Raw genomic sequence first — 18,251 nt, forward strand, 5'->3', positions numbered from 1 at the left:
AACAAGTACAGGTCATCCTTTCAGAGGAGAGACCAGTTAGAGGACAGGACAGGCAGGGCGAGACAGGAAAACCAGGAGAGACCAGGGGTGAGACCAGTTAGAAGAGAGGAGTACGAGCAGTTAGAGAGTCAGATTAATGGAGATCGAGGAAAAACATAGAGTAAGGGAATGAGGGATAGAGAGAGAAAAAAAGGAAAAATGTCAGTTCTATTCCCACACTTCTTCTCTTTCTAAATCCGTCTCTGACGTGAGACCCAGCCTCTTTTCCTCCCCCACCCCTACACCACTCCCTCTCCCATCCCTCCCTCACCATCTCTCGCTCTCTCTCTCTCCCTCCACACTCCCTCCTTACCCTCTCGGTCACCCCTACATACTTTCGCTCACTATCTCTCCCTCTCTCTCTCTCTCCCGGCCCCTTCCATTCTTCCACCTCTCTCCCCCATCTCACTCTCATTCCCCTCGTTAAGTGTCCTTTTAGGAGGACTGATGGTTCAGGGTGATGGGTGGGGTTTCTCTCATCAATATGACAACACAACACATGAGAGGGGCTAATCCTCACAGCTAATCAGCAATTATTAGCGCCCGGGCTGTGAATTGGCAGACAGCCCCTCGGAGCCAATAATCAATCAGTTTCACTATCTCACGATTGGCAGTGTGGGCAGGGAGGCGGGAGGAATGGGGGGGGGGGGCAGGATGGTATGATGCTCTCTCACCATCTCCCTCCTCACTCCCCCTGACTCCTCCTCACTCCCCTGCCTCCTCCTCACTCCCCCTGACTCCTCCTCTCTTGCTCTACCTCCTATCGCTCTGCCTCTCTCTCACTCCTCTCCATTTGTCATCTTTTCTTTTCTCACCTCTTCCTCACCCCTTGCACTCCTTCTCTCCTCCCCCCCTAACCTCTAATTTTTCTCAACCCCCAGGTGAACGTCCTCTTGATTTGCTTACATGAAGACACAGCTCTCTCTCTCTCTCTCTCTCTCTCTCTCTTCTCCCTCTCTCTCTCTCTCTCACTCTCTCGAATAGTATACATACTGTTCAAGAGGGAGAGAGAGGAAGAGAGGGATTAGGGAGGGCTTAACTTGCATGTATCATGTGTGTGTGACTGCGTGTGTGTGTGTGTGTGTGTGTGACTGTGTGCCCCACCCCTCAACCCAAGGATACTTCCACTCAACGATGCTGATGCAGGCCCTGCGTATGGGGTTCTTCAGGGTGAGGCAGAGCAGGGCTCTGGGCGGCCTGGTGGCCGCTGTGGGTGGTCTGCTTCTTGGGCTTGGTGTAGTGCTGCCTCTTCCTCCTGGGTGGAGCTGATGGTGGAGATGGGGGCGCCCGCGTTCCCCATCGCCTTGGCCTGCCGCGCCGCGTCGATGGCGGCCTGCCAGGTGAGCGCGGCGCCCGGCGTGGCCATGTGCTCCGGGGCCAGCCCCACCACGCCCCCGGACCCCGCCCGCCACCCCCCCTCCGACCCCCCCCGTGGTCGCTGTGCTCGTTCAGGCTGGCCGCCATCACGGGGGGAGGCGGCAGCGCTGGGGGGGAGTAGTCGGAGCCTGGAGGGGAGAGAGGGGGGGAGGGAGAGAGAGGGGAGGGAGGGAGAGAGAGGCATGATTAGTGACGTAGACCAGGCTGTTGGATGGCGTTGGGCAGCGTAAGGAGCTCATGGTCACATCTCGTTGGCTGCCCATTCTGAAGTGATTATCTTTCTCAACCAAAGTCAGGATTTCTCTGTACATATTGCCAGGACTGGTGTATTGGAGAGAAAGGAGTAATACAATTACATATAAAAGAACACATTCTTTGGTCTGGCTGTAATCCCGTTCAATCATTCTGTCTAATGATGACATGTCAATCCAATCCGAACCCCTCAATCCAGACAAGGATTAATCAGGGCTGTATGCATGGATGCATGAAGAAGCGAGAGAGAGAGAGAGAGAGAGAGAGAGAGGAGAGAGAGAGAGAGAGAGAGAGAGAGAGAGAGAGAGAGAGAGAGAGAGAGAGAGAGAGACAGAGAGAGAGAGAGAGAGAGCAGAGACAGAGACAGAGAGACAGAGACAGACAGAGACAGAGAGAGACAGGAGACAGAGAGAGAGAGAGAGAGAGAGAGAGAGAGAGAGACGAGAGAGAGAGAGAGAGAGAGAGAGAGAGAGAGAGAGAGAGATAGAGAGAGAGAGAGAGAGAGAGAGACAGAGAGACGAGAGAGAGACAGAGACAGAGACAGAGACAGAGACAGAGAGAGAGAGAGAGGAGATGAGAGAGAGAGAGAGAGAGAGAGAGAGAGAGAGAGAGAGAGAGAGAGAGAGAGAGAGAGAGAGAGAGAGAGAGAGAGAGAACGAACGAGATGTCTTGTAAAAAGGTTATATTCCCAGCTGATCTGTCAGGATCTAATTCAATTAATTCACCTAATTCTCGGATCTGTTCTAGGAACTAGAAACACGTGAAAATATTACTTCTTTTTTTTTTAAGCCGGGGAGGGAGGCATGACTGGAATCGCATCTACAGTCAATTGGACAAGCAAAATAAAAAGGGTTGAAGGAATGAAGGGGTTCTGGTCGTCTTGACCTCTCAGACAGAAAGGCGTCTACATCACGCCTGCTAGCTGAGGTGTTATTGTCGCACGTGCTTAATACACACAGGTCATTCCTCTCCACTGACCCATCATTTTCTTGGATGTCGTTTTGTACGTGCTAAATGACTCCAATATGAAATGGCTTTAAACACAGGAGGCAGAACGCAAAACACCAGTCTTGTCATTTCCCGTTTGTGTCACAACGGTGACTGTACCTGGCTCCAGATATCATCCAAGTGTTTAGACTGTCTGTTCTACTTATTAATAAAAAAGTCAAATGTGTCACTCAGTTTCTGGTGACGTGAAATGAAGTGGATGAATACAGATGATGGCTGTGAGTGTGGGACGGCTTTGAAAAACATCCCCCCTGCAGAAACCACATCAACACAAACACTAATCAATCTGTCAATCCATTTGATTGATCAGATAACAGATCGTTGACATGGTCTGACACACACACACACACACACACGTTTGCACGTGCACACAGACACACAACAGGTACAATCAGATGCACGCGCACACAAACACACACACACACACAAATCAATAGTCTCCTGTTAGTTCAGTAATGTGGTTCACAGTGGGGGATGATGAGCTCATAAAGCTGTTAGCAGATCAATAAACATGATCACTCACTCTGATAAGGAGAATGGACCGATCTGCATAAACACACTCAAGCATAGACAGACACACACATGCATGCTCTCTCACACACACACGGTCTCCCTCTCTCCCACAAACACACATCCATAGGCACACACATGCATGACACGCGCATCAATCCCAACCACGCACAACAGTTTCTCTCTCACACACACACGAAGCCACACACATTAACACACACATCAACCCGAACCAAACACACTCTCTCACACACACACAGTCATAGACACATGCACGCACACACATCGATGGTGAGAGTCGGTAGGAACCAGTGGAGGAGCCACTCCCAAAGGTGATTGATGTGGAGTCGGACAGAGCCAGACTGGCGATGATGATCCCCTCACACTGTTACAGGACCAAGGACAGAGCACTGTCCTACGCCTGGACACACACACACGCACACATTAAGACACGGACATGAACCCAAATACATAGATACGCTAACATGCGGGCACATATATGCAGTGTGCGCACACACACACACACAAGCTCCGAGACACAGGCATGAGGACACACAGACATACATGTGCGCGCAAACACACAGAACCTATATAGCAGGGCAGTACTCACTTCTCAGGCTGACAGTGGCCAATCCCAGCTGAGATGTCCTTCCTCTATCCGTCCTCCTTCACTAACTCTCTCTCTCTCTCACGCGCTTTCTCTGCCTCTCTGTTGTCTCCCTCCGTTTCTCGACCCCTATCTCTCTTCTGCGGTTGATATCGCTTCATCTGACTCTCTCTCCGTCGCTCGATCTTGCCTTCTCTGGTGTGCTCTCCGTCCTCCGTCCGCCTCTCTTCTCTATCTTTCCCGCTTCATCGAACTGTTTCTCTCTTCCTCTTTCTCTCGCTCTGCCACTGTCCCCGTCTCTCCATCTCTCGCTCTGTCCACCTCCCTCTCTCCCCGCACAATATCTCGCCCTCTTCTGCAAGTCAATTCAGACTCATGCTGGTATCACACAATCAATACCTTGCACAGAGTGATGTTTTCACACAAACATTTCCATGAACATATTGAATATCCCTGTTGTACTTATATGACAAAACAAAGTGATAAAATGCAACCTTAGAGATAACAGATCAGCCCAAGCTCAGAAAAACCTGTTGTATCTCGGCAGCAAAAGTTAAAGCGCACTCCAGCCAACTAAAATTAATAATGAGCGTCACTCATGGTCAGCCAATGGTATTTTACTGAGGTTGACTTATGAGCCCCCCCCCTTCCCTCAGCCCTCTCCATCTTGGCTCCACCTTCCTTTGTCCTGAGCCAAGATGGCCGCCCAGTGTCACAGAAGGATCTGATGGTGTGAAACTGCCGGGCTGGCTCTACAGGGGACTAATGTGAGAGGAGGACGTGAGTGTGTACTGACCTCCATCCCACACCCTCACTCCACCTCTCCGTATCTATTCATATTAGTCAGTTGACAGAGCCGACCCCACACACCTGTTTCCTATGTAACACACACCGTGCCAGTGTGGGTGGGGGGGGGGGGGGAGAAAGGGGGGGGGAGGAGAAACAGAAAGAGTAGAGAAAGACTGAAAGAGGGGGAAATCTGTATGTGTGTGTGTGTGTGTCTCACTGCAAGTCACATATGTGCAGCTAATATATTAAGGACTATAATCAGCAAGTTAGAAATACAGGTGCATGGAAACAGCTGTGGTCAACAACATATTGGAGAGAAGGACAGGGGAGACCTGGAAGGAAGAGTCATGAGAGAGGGAGAGATGAAGAGAAGATTGGAGGTTCAAACACAGTATGCCTGGGCAGGCCTCACACCCAGCTTCTTTCACACACACACACACACACACACACACACACACACACACACACACACACACACACACACGCACACACACAGTGCAAGTAGATATTAATAACCTCTCATTAATATTAATCGGCAGAGCAATGTGGGGCCGGACTAACCCAGATATCCTGGAGAAGAAATTCCTCTCCCTCCCTCTTTATCCCTCTCTCATAACCACAACCACGACACAACAGATCCCCAACACAACCACCACATAACTCTAACGCAACCACAGCGCAACTAACTTGACCCCCTGACCTCCAGCCCATCAGCAAACTAATCTGACATGAGTCATGAATGCAAATTTGCCATAGAGCCACGCAAATGCTTGTCATGGGATCACTGTAGTACATCTGAGAAACACACCCTATCGTTGTCTGATATACACACACACACACACACACACACACAGGCACGCTGTCTCGTACACGCTCTGTGTTTACATTTCTGGTTAGACAGTCTTTCCATCTCACAGACTAAGTGCACCAGAAGTCTGGAGGTTTGAGTGTGTTTCTGTAGGAAATTACATCAGCCTTGCTTCTGAAACAAAACAACACCTTAACACACATTTAATTCCCTTCAATAAAACTTTATTGCCGGTTTCATCTGAGCAGACTGCGGGACGCCATTTTATGTCTCATCAATAAGTGATCTGACATCAGCACCTATTAATATAAAGAGAGGGAGAGAGGAGAGGAGAAAGGAGAGGGAAGGAGAGAGAGGGTGAGAGACAGAGAGAAAAGGAGGAGAGAGACCAAGAGAGTGAGACAAAAGACAGAAAGAGAGGAGAGAGAATGAGACTGGCCGAGAGTTGTGATACAGTTGTAAACTTGCTCCACAGAACCATAAAATGATAATAAGCTCAACCTGGCTTCTCCAGACAACAGTCTGGCTAGTCAAGCTTATAACGCGTCACAATCCCCACCCCTCCAAAGCGCCCATCAGGAGAAACTGGCAGAGAGAAATCAAATGCACTTTTGATAAATGTTTGTCTGTGTGAAACTCACTCTGACGGCTTTATAAATACATCTAACAGAACTGGCAGTACAGCTTTGAATAAAGGAGCAAATACATACACACACACTTAAGCTACAGCACACAAACGCACTTATAAGGACACACTCCTGCAGTGTACAAACACACACAAGACCATGAGCTGACATGCACAACAACACAGGGGCCAGGAGGTGAGAGAGCAGAGAGGGCATGAGGGGAGAGCGACACACACACTCCTCCTGACACACATGTATACATGCCCATTTACACACACACACTTGTATGCACAACACTGACACACACAAACACACTCACTCAGAGGACTAGGCTGAGAGGGGGCATATGTTGAGTGGGCGGAGGGCCATGAAAGGTGGCACCCACTGGCTCAGTGAAGAACTATACTCCATCTGCCTGGCCACTTCGCCCTGGCCCTCCCAACCAATCGCAGAGGGCCGTCTGGGCACGCTCAGATCCTCCCTGACCAGGAAAGACCAGCAGCGGTCACTCACTCCAAGCAAAGACACACACACACACACAGATAAAGACATGCTTGCATATACACACCCCAGTTGATGGCAAACACTACTGATGCGAAAACCTATAAAGTTGTCATTATTGATATTCATTATTGAGTAAATCTATTAATGTATCAAATAAAAAAACAATCAAACAAAAAACTATTTTTCTGGTTCCTTAAACATCATGGATTTACAAAATACTGCAGTTTAAGAACATTTACACAGAGCGAGATATGCTTACAGCCTGTGTTTGTGTGTGCATGCGCATGTGTGGCAATGTTCTGCATGGTGAACACTGTAGGGTATTTCCCCAGGGAAATCTGTTGTAGTATGGGCATTTTGCCGGTCATAGTCTTCTCTCCAATTGAATATGGCTGATTACTGTGTGCTTGTGAGTGAATGTGTTTTGTAACTGCATGCAAGTACATGTGTGTGTGTGTGTATATGTGTGAGTGTACATGTGTGTGTATATGTGTGAGTGTGAGTGTGCATGAGTGTGTGTATGTGTGAGTGTGCATGAGTGTGTGTGTGTATGTGTACGTGTGAGTGTGCACGAGTGCGTGTTGTCTCAGCAGGGCAGTAGGACCTTAGGGTCAGTACTCACAAGTGTTTATTACCCGTCAGTGGTCGCCCCTCTATCTATCCCCTCTCTCGGTCTCTTCACTCTCCCTCGACCTCCCCCCTGTCTCTCTTTCTCTCTCTCCCTCATCCCCCCGTCTCTCTCTCTCTCCGTGTCTGGCCAGTGAGAGTAGAATTTGCAGGTGAGCTGATTAACTTGGCTAACAGACAAATCTGCTCTTAAAAGCATCACACCCCTGTGTGTGTGTGTGTGTGTGTGTGTTGTTGAGTATGTAGGAGGGTGTGTGTGTGTGTGTGTTTGGGGGGGGGGGGATGACTGTGCATCTACTGCACCTCCCCCCAGATATTAAACATAGTCGTGACTAAGTCAAACAAACCTTCCGTACTACCGTGTCCTGTGAGTCAGAGAGCCATTAGGTAGCAGGCCAGTAACCACTCGCAGTGTGAGCATGTGCAAGTTTAAGTATGTGTGTGTTTGCGTGTGTGTGTGTGTGTGTGTGCATGTGCAAGTCTAAGTATGTGTGTCACTCCGACAGGCCTTTGCCATCTATCCTGTATACACTCCAACCTCACTAACAATGACAAACTCTGGACTGTCTCACCAGTCCATCACTCCTCTCCCTCTCTATGTCCCCCAATCATCTCTCCGACCCTCCCTCCCCCCCCTCCATCTCTCTCACTCTATTCCTTCTCACATCTCTCTTCTTCTCCCTACATCTTCCAGCACCGCAGCATACCCTCATCCATTACTGTGTCCCCAAACCCAAACATTTAGACGACCATGCCATCCAGCCAGCCATCCAGCCTGCACTGAGAAGCTAAATCTAATGTCCTGAGTACATGTGTGTGTGTGTATCTTTCTATCTGCCAAAGCCATGGGACATACTTGTTGTAGTCCTAAAAACTGGGATTGTAGTCATTCAGACCGGACCTGGGATTGAGAGGTTGCTCACATTTATGCAACATTTTCCTGGAACCACAGGACACAGGGTCCAGAGAGTCAGACTGAGTTTCTGGAAAGCATCTGTCCTGTGGGTTTATGAGTCTGCTGTGGTCTATACTGAGAGAGAGAGAGAGAGAGAGAGAGAGAGACAGAGGGAGAGAGAGAAAGAGAGAAAGAGAGAAAGAGAGAAAGAGAGAGAGAGAGAGAGAGAAAGAGAGACAGAGAGACAGAGAGACAGAGAGACAGAGAGACAGAGAGAGACAGAGAGAGACAGAGAGAGAGACAGAGAGACAGAGAGAGAGAGAGAGAGAGAGAGAGAGAGAGAGAGAGAGAGAGAGAGAGAGAGAGAGAGAGAGAGAGAGAGAGAGAGAGAGAGAGAGAGAGAGAGAGAGAGAGAGAGAGAGAGAGAGAGATGATGGACAGAGATACAGAGCGATAGACACGCTCTGCTGTGGTCTCCACTGAGCCTGTAAAGTGATATCCCTCAGTGAGGAGGAATGTCACTTTGTGGATGATTACAGTGAGGTCACAGAGGGGTCACAACATCAACCAATCAAAACTTTGAATACGACTAACTGGTTTTGGACAGCCAATTACTGGCATGTATGGAAGTTATTATCTCTCTCCCTGTCTTTTGCTCTCTCCTTCTCTCTCTCACCAGTGACTCATCTCTTCCACACCAGGCTTCTTCAAACAGGATCATTCCCAAAACGACCCATTTTACCCCCATACCATTCCCAGGACATGCTGATACCTCCAGTAGAAAATATTCCATAGGAAAGTCCATGGTAAAAGCTAAGGAGGTGAATGCAGAGCCAGGAGTCTAGTATTCCAACCTGGAGTTCTTCCAAGACAGGGGTTTCCAGGAGGAGGGAGCAGCCATTATGCATATGTGTACATGTAGTTTATAAGTATATTTTGGCCTTAAGTCAGCCATGATGGCTCAAGGAAGCTATTTAGCCTAATAAAGTAGGCTAAATAAAGAGATGGAGGACACGTGGCCAGTGTAACTGAGATGTTATTGTTGCACTGTGGTTAAGATGTGTTTTGGTTCATCATGCCTGATTGCTGAGATGTTCCTTTGTAATGTGACTAGTAAATACAGATTGTTCCTCGACTGACCACTGAAATGTTGACGGAACTGTGCACTCCTGGTGCTTGATCTTCAGTACTTTCTATTCCCTCCATTCGTACATCACTTTACATAAGTCTGTTAAATGAATAAAATGAATAAAAACAAGCTAACGTTTATAGATGCCATAAGGACTGAAGAAAGCTATAAACACAGTAACATGGGAGATGTCTTAAGGACACATTCATCTCTCAACTGGCCGCTCTGGAGAGCCAGAGAGGGGAACATTAAAGACGAGCCAGCTGGGATGACATATCTGTCGCCTCCTTATTTTTATTAGTTCTTTGTGATGACTGGGCAACATCCCAGAGTGACACTCACACACAAACACTCACTCGCAGAAAAACTGCTTTCCAGGCCAAGTGGCTCATTATTAAGAGAGAGAGAAATGCTCGCCAAACCCACTCTAACCTCATGTTCACTGTCTCTCTACAACTCACTTCCTGCCATTCCAGCCCCTCACCCAGCCTCTCTCGCTTCGTCACCATCAACCAGCCTCTCTCACTGTCAGTCTCACTGACTAACACTATCCCCGCTACACCCTCTCTCCCCTCCTTCCGTCACTCCATCCCTGCTCTCTCGACATCTGTCCATCTCTCACTCCATCTCTCACATCTCATCCCTCCATCTCTTTCCCCCCAGCTAGGCAGAACACAGCTTTACACTTCTGCACCAACGAGTCACTTTTTTTTGCTGCTCGGTCTGACTCACTCACTCACTCCTCCTCCAACCCCTCTCCATTTCAATCCCCCTCTTACTTAATTTATGCCAGTGTGTAACAGCTAAATATGAACAGTATTGAATAATTAACAGAGTGGTAGATAAAATATGGAAGCTGTCCTCCCATCTCTTCCCTCCCTCTGAAGAAGCCTGCTGAGGTGGGGGTGAGGGTGCGGGAGGTTATGAAGAGTGTGGAGTTGGAAGTCTCCGGAGAGCAGCGTGTGTGCGTTTGTGCGTGCGTGCGCGCGCGTGTGTGCGCGTGTCTCTAGATAAACTGTGAGATTTCTAAATGACCATGGCAACAACAGCATTTGTTTTTGAGTGTCAGGAGGAGCCAACTCTTCACACATACACACGCTGGCCCAGAATGCAATGGTCACTGGCAGCCATGATGCTTACTGGCAGACATGATGAATCCTACACATTGTAGGCCCATGCTAGAATTAGCACTGGCCTACAGTTTGACCTGTACCATAGTTTAGACCTGGTTACAGTGGTTAGGACGGACTATATGCTATAGCACTGTCCTACAGTTAAAACTTGGTCATAGTAGGACTATACTATAAGTAGAACTGGGCTATAGTTAGGATGGAACTATAGTTGGGTAGTATTATAGTTAGGACTGAGCTATAGGTAGCACAATGCTATAGGTATGACTGTACTACAGTTAGGACAGTACTTTTGGTAGACTTTACTATAAGAAGGACTGTGCTACGGTTAGGACTGTACTTTAGATAGACTGTACATAAGTAGGACTGTACTATAAGTAGGACTGTGCTATGGTTAGGACTGCACTGTAGGTAGACTGTACTATAAGAAGGACTGTACTATAAGTTGGACTGTGCTATGGTTAGGACTGTACTTTAGGTAGACTATACATAAGTAGGACTGTACTATAAGTAGGACTGTGTATGGTTAGGACTGCACTGTAGGTAGACTGTACTATAAGTAGGACTGTACTATAAGTAGGACTGTGCTATGGTTAGGACTACCCTGTAGGTAGATTGACAGGTGTAGTTATCTGACACGTCTGAAAGGCTGCTAAATGTGAGCCAAGCTAGGCAGCAGTTTAATTGGGTTCATATCAGCTACTCAAGAGAATGGAGGAAGAGGGAGGGAGGAACGGAGAGAGAGAGAGAGAGAGAGAGAGAGAGAGAGAGAGAGAGAGAGAGAGACAGAATGATATAGAATGATAGAAAAGGTGAAAGATAGAGGGAAAAAGATAGTGATAAAGAGAGAGAGTGAAAGAGAGATAGAGACCGAGACAAAGAGGGAGAGAGGGATAGCATCCTCCTTCTCCTCTTCCTCGTCATCTTCCCATCCTCAGCCAAGATTAGGTGTGCCCTCGGGACACAACTCTGCTTCCAGGTTCCTCTACATCTTTTTCTAACCCATCATGAAATAATTAAATGCTATAAGTGAAATTCATTAGGCTAATTACTCCAGGGGAGTTATTCTGGGTACCTGGAGTCCAGGGTGTGCAGAAGACACGACCTCTTCACTGCTCAGCACCCCGCCAAGACCAGGATTTGACCTCACTGGACAGGAAGTGACCTCGCTGGACCGGATGTGACCCTGCTAGGCAGGATGTGACCTCAAGGAGAGGTCACATAGGAGTGGGTCTGCAGAGGATGCACTCTTCTTTCCATATCCTCTCTCTTTTTTATTTTCTGTCTCAAACACATCTCTTTCAGCAAGAATACTTGGTCTGTACAGGCCAGGTAGCAGAGGACAGATCTATTTGGTCAGGCCTGGTAGCAGATGACAGATCTACAACATCAGACCAGGTAACAGATGTGTATAGTGGATGACCGATTGATATGGTCCGGCCATGAAGCAGATGACAGATCTGAATCATCAGGTGTGAGCTGTTAAACAAACAAGTCAGCACATTTAAAAGGAGAGAGAGAGAGAAAGAGAGATAGAGAGAGATAACTAGTTCACTGATGGATGGAGAAACAAAGGGTAAATTGAATTTGAATATTCAGAATAAGCAACATCACTGACAAAGACCTTATGTCTCTGACCGCTCTCTACATCCTCTCACCCTTCCTCCATCTCTCCTCCCTCCATCCACTCCTTCCTATAATTAATCTTCTCATTTCTCTGAGCCCCTAACCCTGCTGCCTTCAATGCAAATTGATGTGGCTATTTGTCTCTCTATACTAGTGCGTCAGGTAAAAGACCTTGCTCAAGGGCACAGCAGAACAAATTAAAACTACAGGCCAGTCGGCACACTAGCATGCTACACATTAACAAAGCCAGGGTCCTTTCTCACTCTTCCCTCTCTCTTTTCTCAACTTGACATTTCATATCAGTTTCTGTATCTCTATGTGTTTGATAAAGGCCAATATATTGACATAGGCCACACTCTGATCCCTTTCTTAATTCTCTCTTAACCCTTGTGTTCTCTTCGGGTCATTCTGACCCATCAGTCATTGTGACCCACCGTCGTATTGCAACAAATTTAGCGCATACAAAGACAAAGTGAAGCATTTTCTTTTAACAGCTAGGCTGTCTCAGACCCCCCACATTGCGAAGGTTAAAAGAAAATTATTTTAATTTGTTTTTGTATTGGGTAAAATTGGGTAAACAACGATGGTTCGTTATGAACCTTTGGGTCATGTGACCCGAAGGCAGCACGAGGGTTAAGTAGTAGCTACTAGCAATAGTCCATAACACTGTTGCTAGCCACTATCTATTCGCTATCTAGCCACCATCTGGTAGGCAAGGCTATTTAGTTTATGCAAAAACGAAACTAAACAACGTTGTGTGGCAAGATTAAATAGACTCTGCCAAGCTGAAAATGGGCAGGGCACAGCAAGGCATGCTATCCGCACAAGATAGCGAAGCCTAGACTGTGATTATAGGTACAACGCCTTGCCAAGATGTAAGGTACATCAGGATGCTAAGCTAAGATGCTAAGCTATTTGTGCCAGCTAGGCTCTATGATATTGTTGTTGGCTAGGCGCTAGGCTCAGTGCACAGCAGACAGTCATTACAGATGCAGGTGGACAGAGATCTCACCGGCTAAATAATGAATCACATGCGATGACACCCAGCTCATCTTTGTGTCAGGGGTCAAAGACCCAAGGACAGAAAAACAGGGTGGGGGGGGGGAGAGCGAGAGAGTGAGAGAAAGAGAGCATCCAGTGTGTGTGTTCATTCAGCAACAGTATGCGTGGAGAGAAAAGCATATCGCAAGTCAGTCCTCCTGCGGCGTGAAGCGTTTTAAAGAGCCACCCAGGGCTAAGCCTGGCCTTTCTAGCACACGTACAATGAGCATGGACATAATCTGAGCTCCAGCTGTACCCAGGTCTGGTATTAACCAGCAGGGAGGGAGGGATGGAGGAGCTTGGAGTGGAAACAAGGAAATGAGAGCAGGTGAGGAGAGGAGTGGAGAGAAGAGGAGGTAAGAGAGGAAAGTGAGAAGAAGAGAAGGTAGAGGAGAGTGAAAAGGAGATTTGAGGAGAGATGAGACTGGAGTAGAGAAGAGAGGAGCATCTCCTACCCTCACCTCCTCCATCCCTCTCTCTCCATCCCTCTCTCTCCATCCCTCTCTCTCCATCCCTCTCTCTCTCCATCCCTCACCTCCTCCATCCCTCTCTCTCTCCATCCCTCCTCTCCACATAGGCACCGTCTCCGCACGATGAGTCACGGCCCTCGAGCACGGGCCTTCTTCACCTCGGGAAAAATTAATAACAATTTTCCACCTCTTTAACTGAGGACAGCTCTTCCTCTCTTTGCTGCGCTGCAAGGCAACTCTCTGTGTTGCAAGCTAACGCCACGGTCTCACTTCTCTCAATACAATTCCAATGTAACAGGGTGTTTGACTATACATTTTCACGTTTTTCTCCATAGTACCGACTCAAAAGTTGAGAAAAAGCTCAACTTGCACTAGACCAATCAGAGCACAGATGTTCCAAAACACCTAATCAGTATATGTGGCACAAACATTTGGCCCCACTGTGCAGACAGGTAAAAATACTCTGTAGTGAGAATGCAGCATAATGCCTGGTTCACACACAATCGCGTAATTTTATGAACTGTACGTAACTTTTCAATGCAATCCCTATGCATGAGTGCATTTTTAAAATGGTCGTGGGGGAAGGGGAGGTTTACTATATCAAAATACAGACGTAAAAGTGGAGAAGAGCTCCTCTTTTGGGTCTGTACAGATGCATGTGACCAATCAGAACACAATATTTCAAAATCCTGCACAGTAACCCATCAGTTTGTAGCACAAAGCTTTGGAGAACTCAGAGAGAGCAGAGTAACAGGTTGCCACTTACAGACAGTGGAATGTCTGGTAGCAGTGAGATGTGGTTACTTGTGCCAAATCCATGTTCCTGGACCAGAACACTAATAGATATACTGTTAACAATGCACTTCTGATTTGTGTACTTTCTGCTGTACATTCTATATACACATGCGTATATACTATATATAGTATATATACTATATATGCATGTTCGGATAAAGGTGTCTGTTAATTGAATAAAATGTGGTTGTTTTGTTTCGACGCCTGTGTACTAGTTCGCAAGGGGTATAAGCTTGGAATAGCTTAGTGGCAGAGCATTTGACTGCAGATCAAGAGGTTCAAATCTCCCTTTAAGTCACTTTAGAGAAAAGCGTCTGTTAGGAATACATGATAAGGCTACATGATTACACGTCTGCTAAATGAATACATGATTACATGAATTCCTCTATGGTCTAGCTGTAGATGTTAGGAATCCCAGCGCAGAAGCCGGATGATTCACTCACAACCTCAAACCACCAATCTTTTATAGGTGTTGAACTCATCTAACAATCTTTACCAACAGCCTATCAACTATCTATAGATGATTAACTCCTGGAACAATAAGTAAGGTACACATTCACCTCTTGCTTGATATTTGATTAATAATTAACATTCTGCAATTAATTCTTTAGATCATGTAGGTGATGGCTTCTCCAGATTCTAGATCTCTGCATTGTAGTGGCAGAGACCATCTGAAACTGACCATCATCATTCTACAATAATAAAAAAAGGAGTGTAATTTAAGTTTTGCGATTGTTAGCCAGCAAACTATATATTAGTAGATATTCTTCACGCTCTGTAAGAAGACAAAGGCATCAACACACTCGCACACAAACACACACTCCCACACACACACACACACACACACATTAAAGACACGGCTGCTCACATGAACTGTCCCTTAAAATAGCAAGTGGGTCATTTCTCCTTCACTAATTAAAACAGCAACTTTTATGACAGGACATTAAAAGAAACATAGCCTCTTGCTCCCTCATCAGTGCTTGGGGGCCTTTAAACTGAGTCTCTGATACACCTAAACTCCTTCATGTAATTAATGCTTGATCCCAGTCTCCAGTTTAATCTATTATCAATTAAAGGCTATCTTTATTATTAAAAGCTTATATTGATCTGTCCTATCAGCTAGAGACACAGGCTATGAAACATTGTTCCAGCCTCGATACAAACTAGCAGCCTGTGCTGGTGAGTAGTTCGTAACAGCTTTGCTGAGAAGAGGCTGCATGCCGTGGTGGCTAGCTAATGTCAGCTAGCTAATAAACTAGCAGCTTGCAGTGGTGGTTTGCTGATGTGAGCTATGTAAATAAGCTAGCAGACTGTAGTGGTGGCTAGCTAAAAATAGCTCTATCTATATCTGGGTGAAAACAATCCTAGATTAAATGTTCATCAGTCCCGCTTCTAACACGGAATCTACGTTAGCTTCAGTTTTCTGGACAGCACAACTCTGAAAGACAGATGGACAGGTACACAGACAGGTAGACAGACAGGTATGGACAGGCAAGCAGGTTGTTGCTATTCAGCAGCACTGCATTCATCTGGTCGTCTTTCCCATCCACTTAGATGTGCTCCAATTCTCTGCCTCAGCGCCTCACGACCAAATTAAACAGGGAAACCAAAAATACTCTGTCACTAGAGAGAGACTGAAAGGGAGAGAGATTGAGGGAAATAGGGAGAGAAGGAGAGGGGTCGAGAGAGAGAGACGGAAAGAGTGAGAAAGAAAAGGAGAAAGAAAGAGAGGGACCGAGACAAACAGAGATAACGAAACAAGCAAAACACAGACCCATGAAAAAATATGAATTCATTACCAAAATGGCTTGTTAGTTCCCCACCCCCCAACACCCCTTTTCTTTCTTTCTCCTGCTCCATGCTTTGTAAATGAGTATGAATCTGTCACCGGAATGAGGACAACCACAACACACCTAGAGGACATCCAGGCGGCTAAAACGTTAGGCAACACCGTTGCCGCAAAGTTTAATCAACTATATAACAACGTTGGTTCAATCTAGACACAAATATGATGCATCATCCTGTCGGGGTCTCCCTGGACCTATCCTCTGTCTTCCCTGGTCGGACGATACCCGGGTTAAGATGGAAGAAAGGCACCTTGGATGAAACAAGCTTGTTTCAGATCCCCTCCCCCCTCCACCACTGTCTCTTTCCTCCCCATGCCCATCTAAGTCCCTAATACTCCGCCACAAATTACACTACCCCCCCCCCCCCCCCCCACCCCGACACACTTGCAGATAATGCATTCAGCCTATGCGAAGAAGGAACAAAGTTTTCTAATAATTAATCGATTCATCACACCGTAATTAAACTGGAGCCTATCCACGTCTCATTAGAGCCTTTTGCTGGGTAGCCCCACAGCGCCCCACATCACACAGCCCAGAGGATGACGACTCATCTGGGGTAGTAGAGTGAGGGAGAGGGTGAGGGAGTGGGTGAGGGAGTGGGTAGGTAGGTAGGTAGGTAGGTAGGTAGGTAGGTAGGTAGGTAGGTAGGTAGGAGTTAGATAGGTAGGAATGTGAGGGAATAGGACACCATGGGCAGCCCTCCGTGCCCAACATCATGCAGTCCAGCGGAGGAGGACTTATCTTGGGCGGGGGGGGGGGGGGGGGGGTAGAAAGAAGAGGCAGTAGATAGGTAGGTAGGCAAGTGTGTGGGAAGTAGGTAGGTAGCTAGGTGAGGGAGGTAAGTAGGTGAAGGCAAGGGGCAAGGAGGGGGACACCTCGAGGAGCTTTCCTGTTCCTGTTAATTTCCTGTTACAGTTACTTCCTGTTCCTGGTGCTTCCTGTTCCTGGTATTTCCTACAATCTGTTAATGTTCATTTAATGATCTATTACGTCCTGTTTATGGACCCATTTCTTCTTCTACATGTTTATAATGATGTCCCTTCCAAGTCCTGTTACTTCCTGTTCATATTCTTGTTCTTTTGGTTTCTTGGTCATTTCTGTTCCTGTTCCTTCCTGTGCTTGGTCCTATTCCTATGCTAGTTCTAATGTTGTAAACCAGACACATGAAAATCCCCTCTTCTCCTCCGTCATCATGCTAAAGTAGATGCTGAAGGTGATGATGAGTAAGGACAGGAGTGTGAAGTGATCACTGTGCCGTTTCTTGGCTGTGTTCTGTGGTACAACCCAAGCGACAACATTAGTGTTGCTACTACATCCTGTAACAGCACCTTTAAGAGGCCCATAGTGGTGTGTAGCAGCGTGGATATATGCGTGTGTGTGTGTGTGTGCGCGCGTGTGTATACAGTACATGTGTATATGTGTGTGTAGACCCAGGTGTTCTGAGTGCTATCAGAGGCAGTCTGCTTGTATAAACTGTTTAGACAGGACACATCTGGGCCCGGGACACTGCAAAGTAAACCAACCTGGTTCTGTTCAGCTGTATTTTACCCTACTCTTACTTCACTCTACTCTTAATTTCTTCTCAGCTCTACTGTATTGTTCTTCACTCTCTCCTGCTCCAGTCTTTTGAGCTCTTCTTTATTCAGTACTGATCCTGTTCCAACCAACAGCTCAGCCTTGCCCAGCCTCGTCCAGTTTTCTAATCCAGTCAGCATCTTTCAACAGATGCAAACACACACACACACAATCTTGGATGGAAGCACGCTATATATGAGCAACATGTACAGGATATGAAAGCACCTCCCGCCCACCGCAACCCTCTCTCTCCTTCCCTTATCTCCCTACCCTGTCTCTCTAACCCTCTCTCTTTTATCCTCTCTCACTCTTTCCCCTTTTTCTTGTCCATCTCCCCCTCTCCCCTTTCATTCTCTCTCTCTCCCTCATTTCCCCTCCCTCCATCCCTCCATCCCTCCCTCCTTCTCTCTCAGCAGTTTGCTCTCCTCCCAGGGATATATCATCAGCAGATTCTGACACTCCAGCCTGAAGTGCTCCTGAACCTGCAGACACTCCATGCTTACAGACAACACAGGGACGCGCACACACACACACATTCACGGATATACACATGCACACTTGATTTACCACGGTTCCTTTGACTACTTTTTTCTTTC

General features: G+C 47.0%; 1 protein-coding gene across 1 annotated transcript in view; it reads right to left on the reverse strand.

Annotated features, from left to right (window-relative positions):
* Positions 1 to 18,251, reverse strand: part of cacna1c (calcium channel, voltage-dependent, L type, alpha 1C subunit) — a 90,421-nt gene that overhangs the window by 56,442 nt on the left and 15,728 nt on the right. The window contains 4 exon segments of the mRNA XM_062483648.1: positions 1,162 to 1,250; positions 1,252 to 1,293; positions 1,295 to 1,435; positions 1,438 to 1,544. Of these exon segments, the coding sequence (XP_062339632.1) occupies positions 1,162 to 1,250; positions 1,252 to 1,293; positions 1,295 to 1,435; positions 1,438 to 1,544 (379 nt within the window).

This window comes from Osmerus eperlanus, chromosome 17 (genome assembly GCF_963692335.1).
Source record: "Osmerus eperlanus chromosome 17, fOsmEpe2.1, whole genome shotgun sequence".
NCBI classification, from domain to species: Eukaryota; Metazoa; Chordata; class Actinopteri; order Osmeriformes; family Osmeridae; genus Osmerus; species Osmerus eperlanus.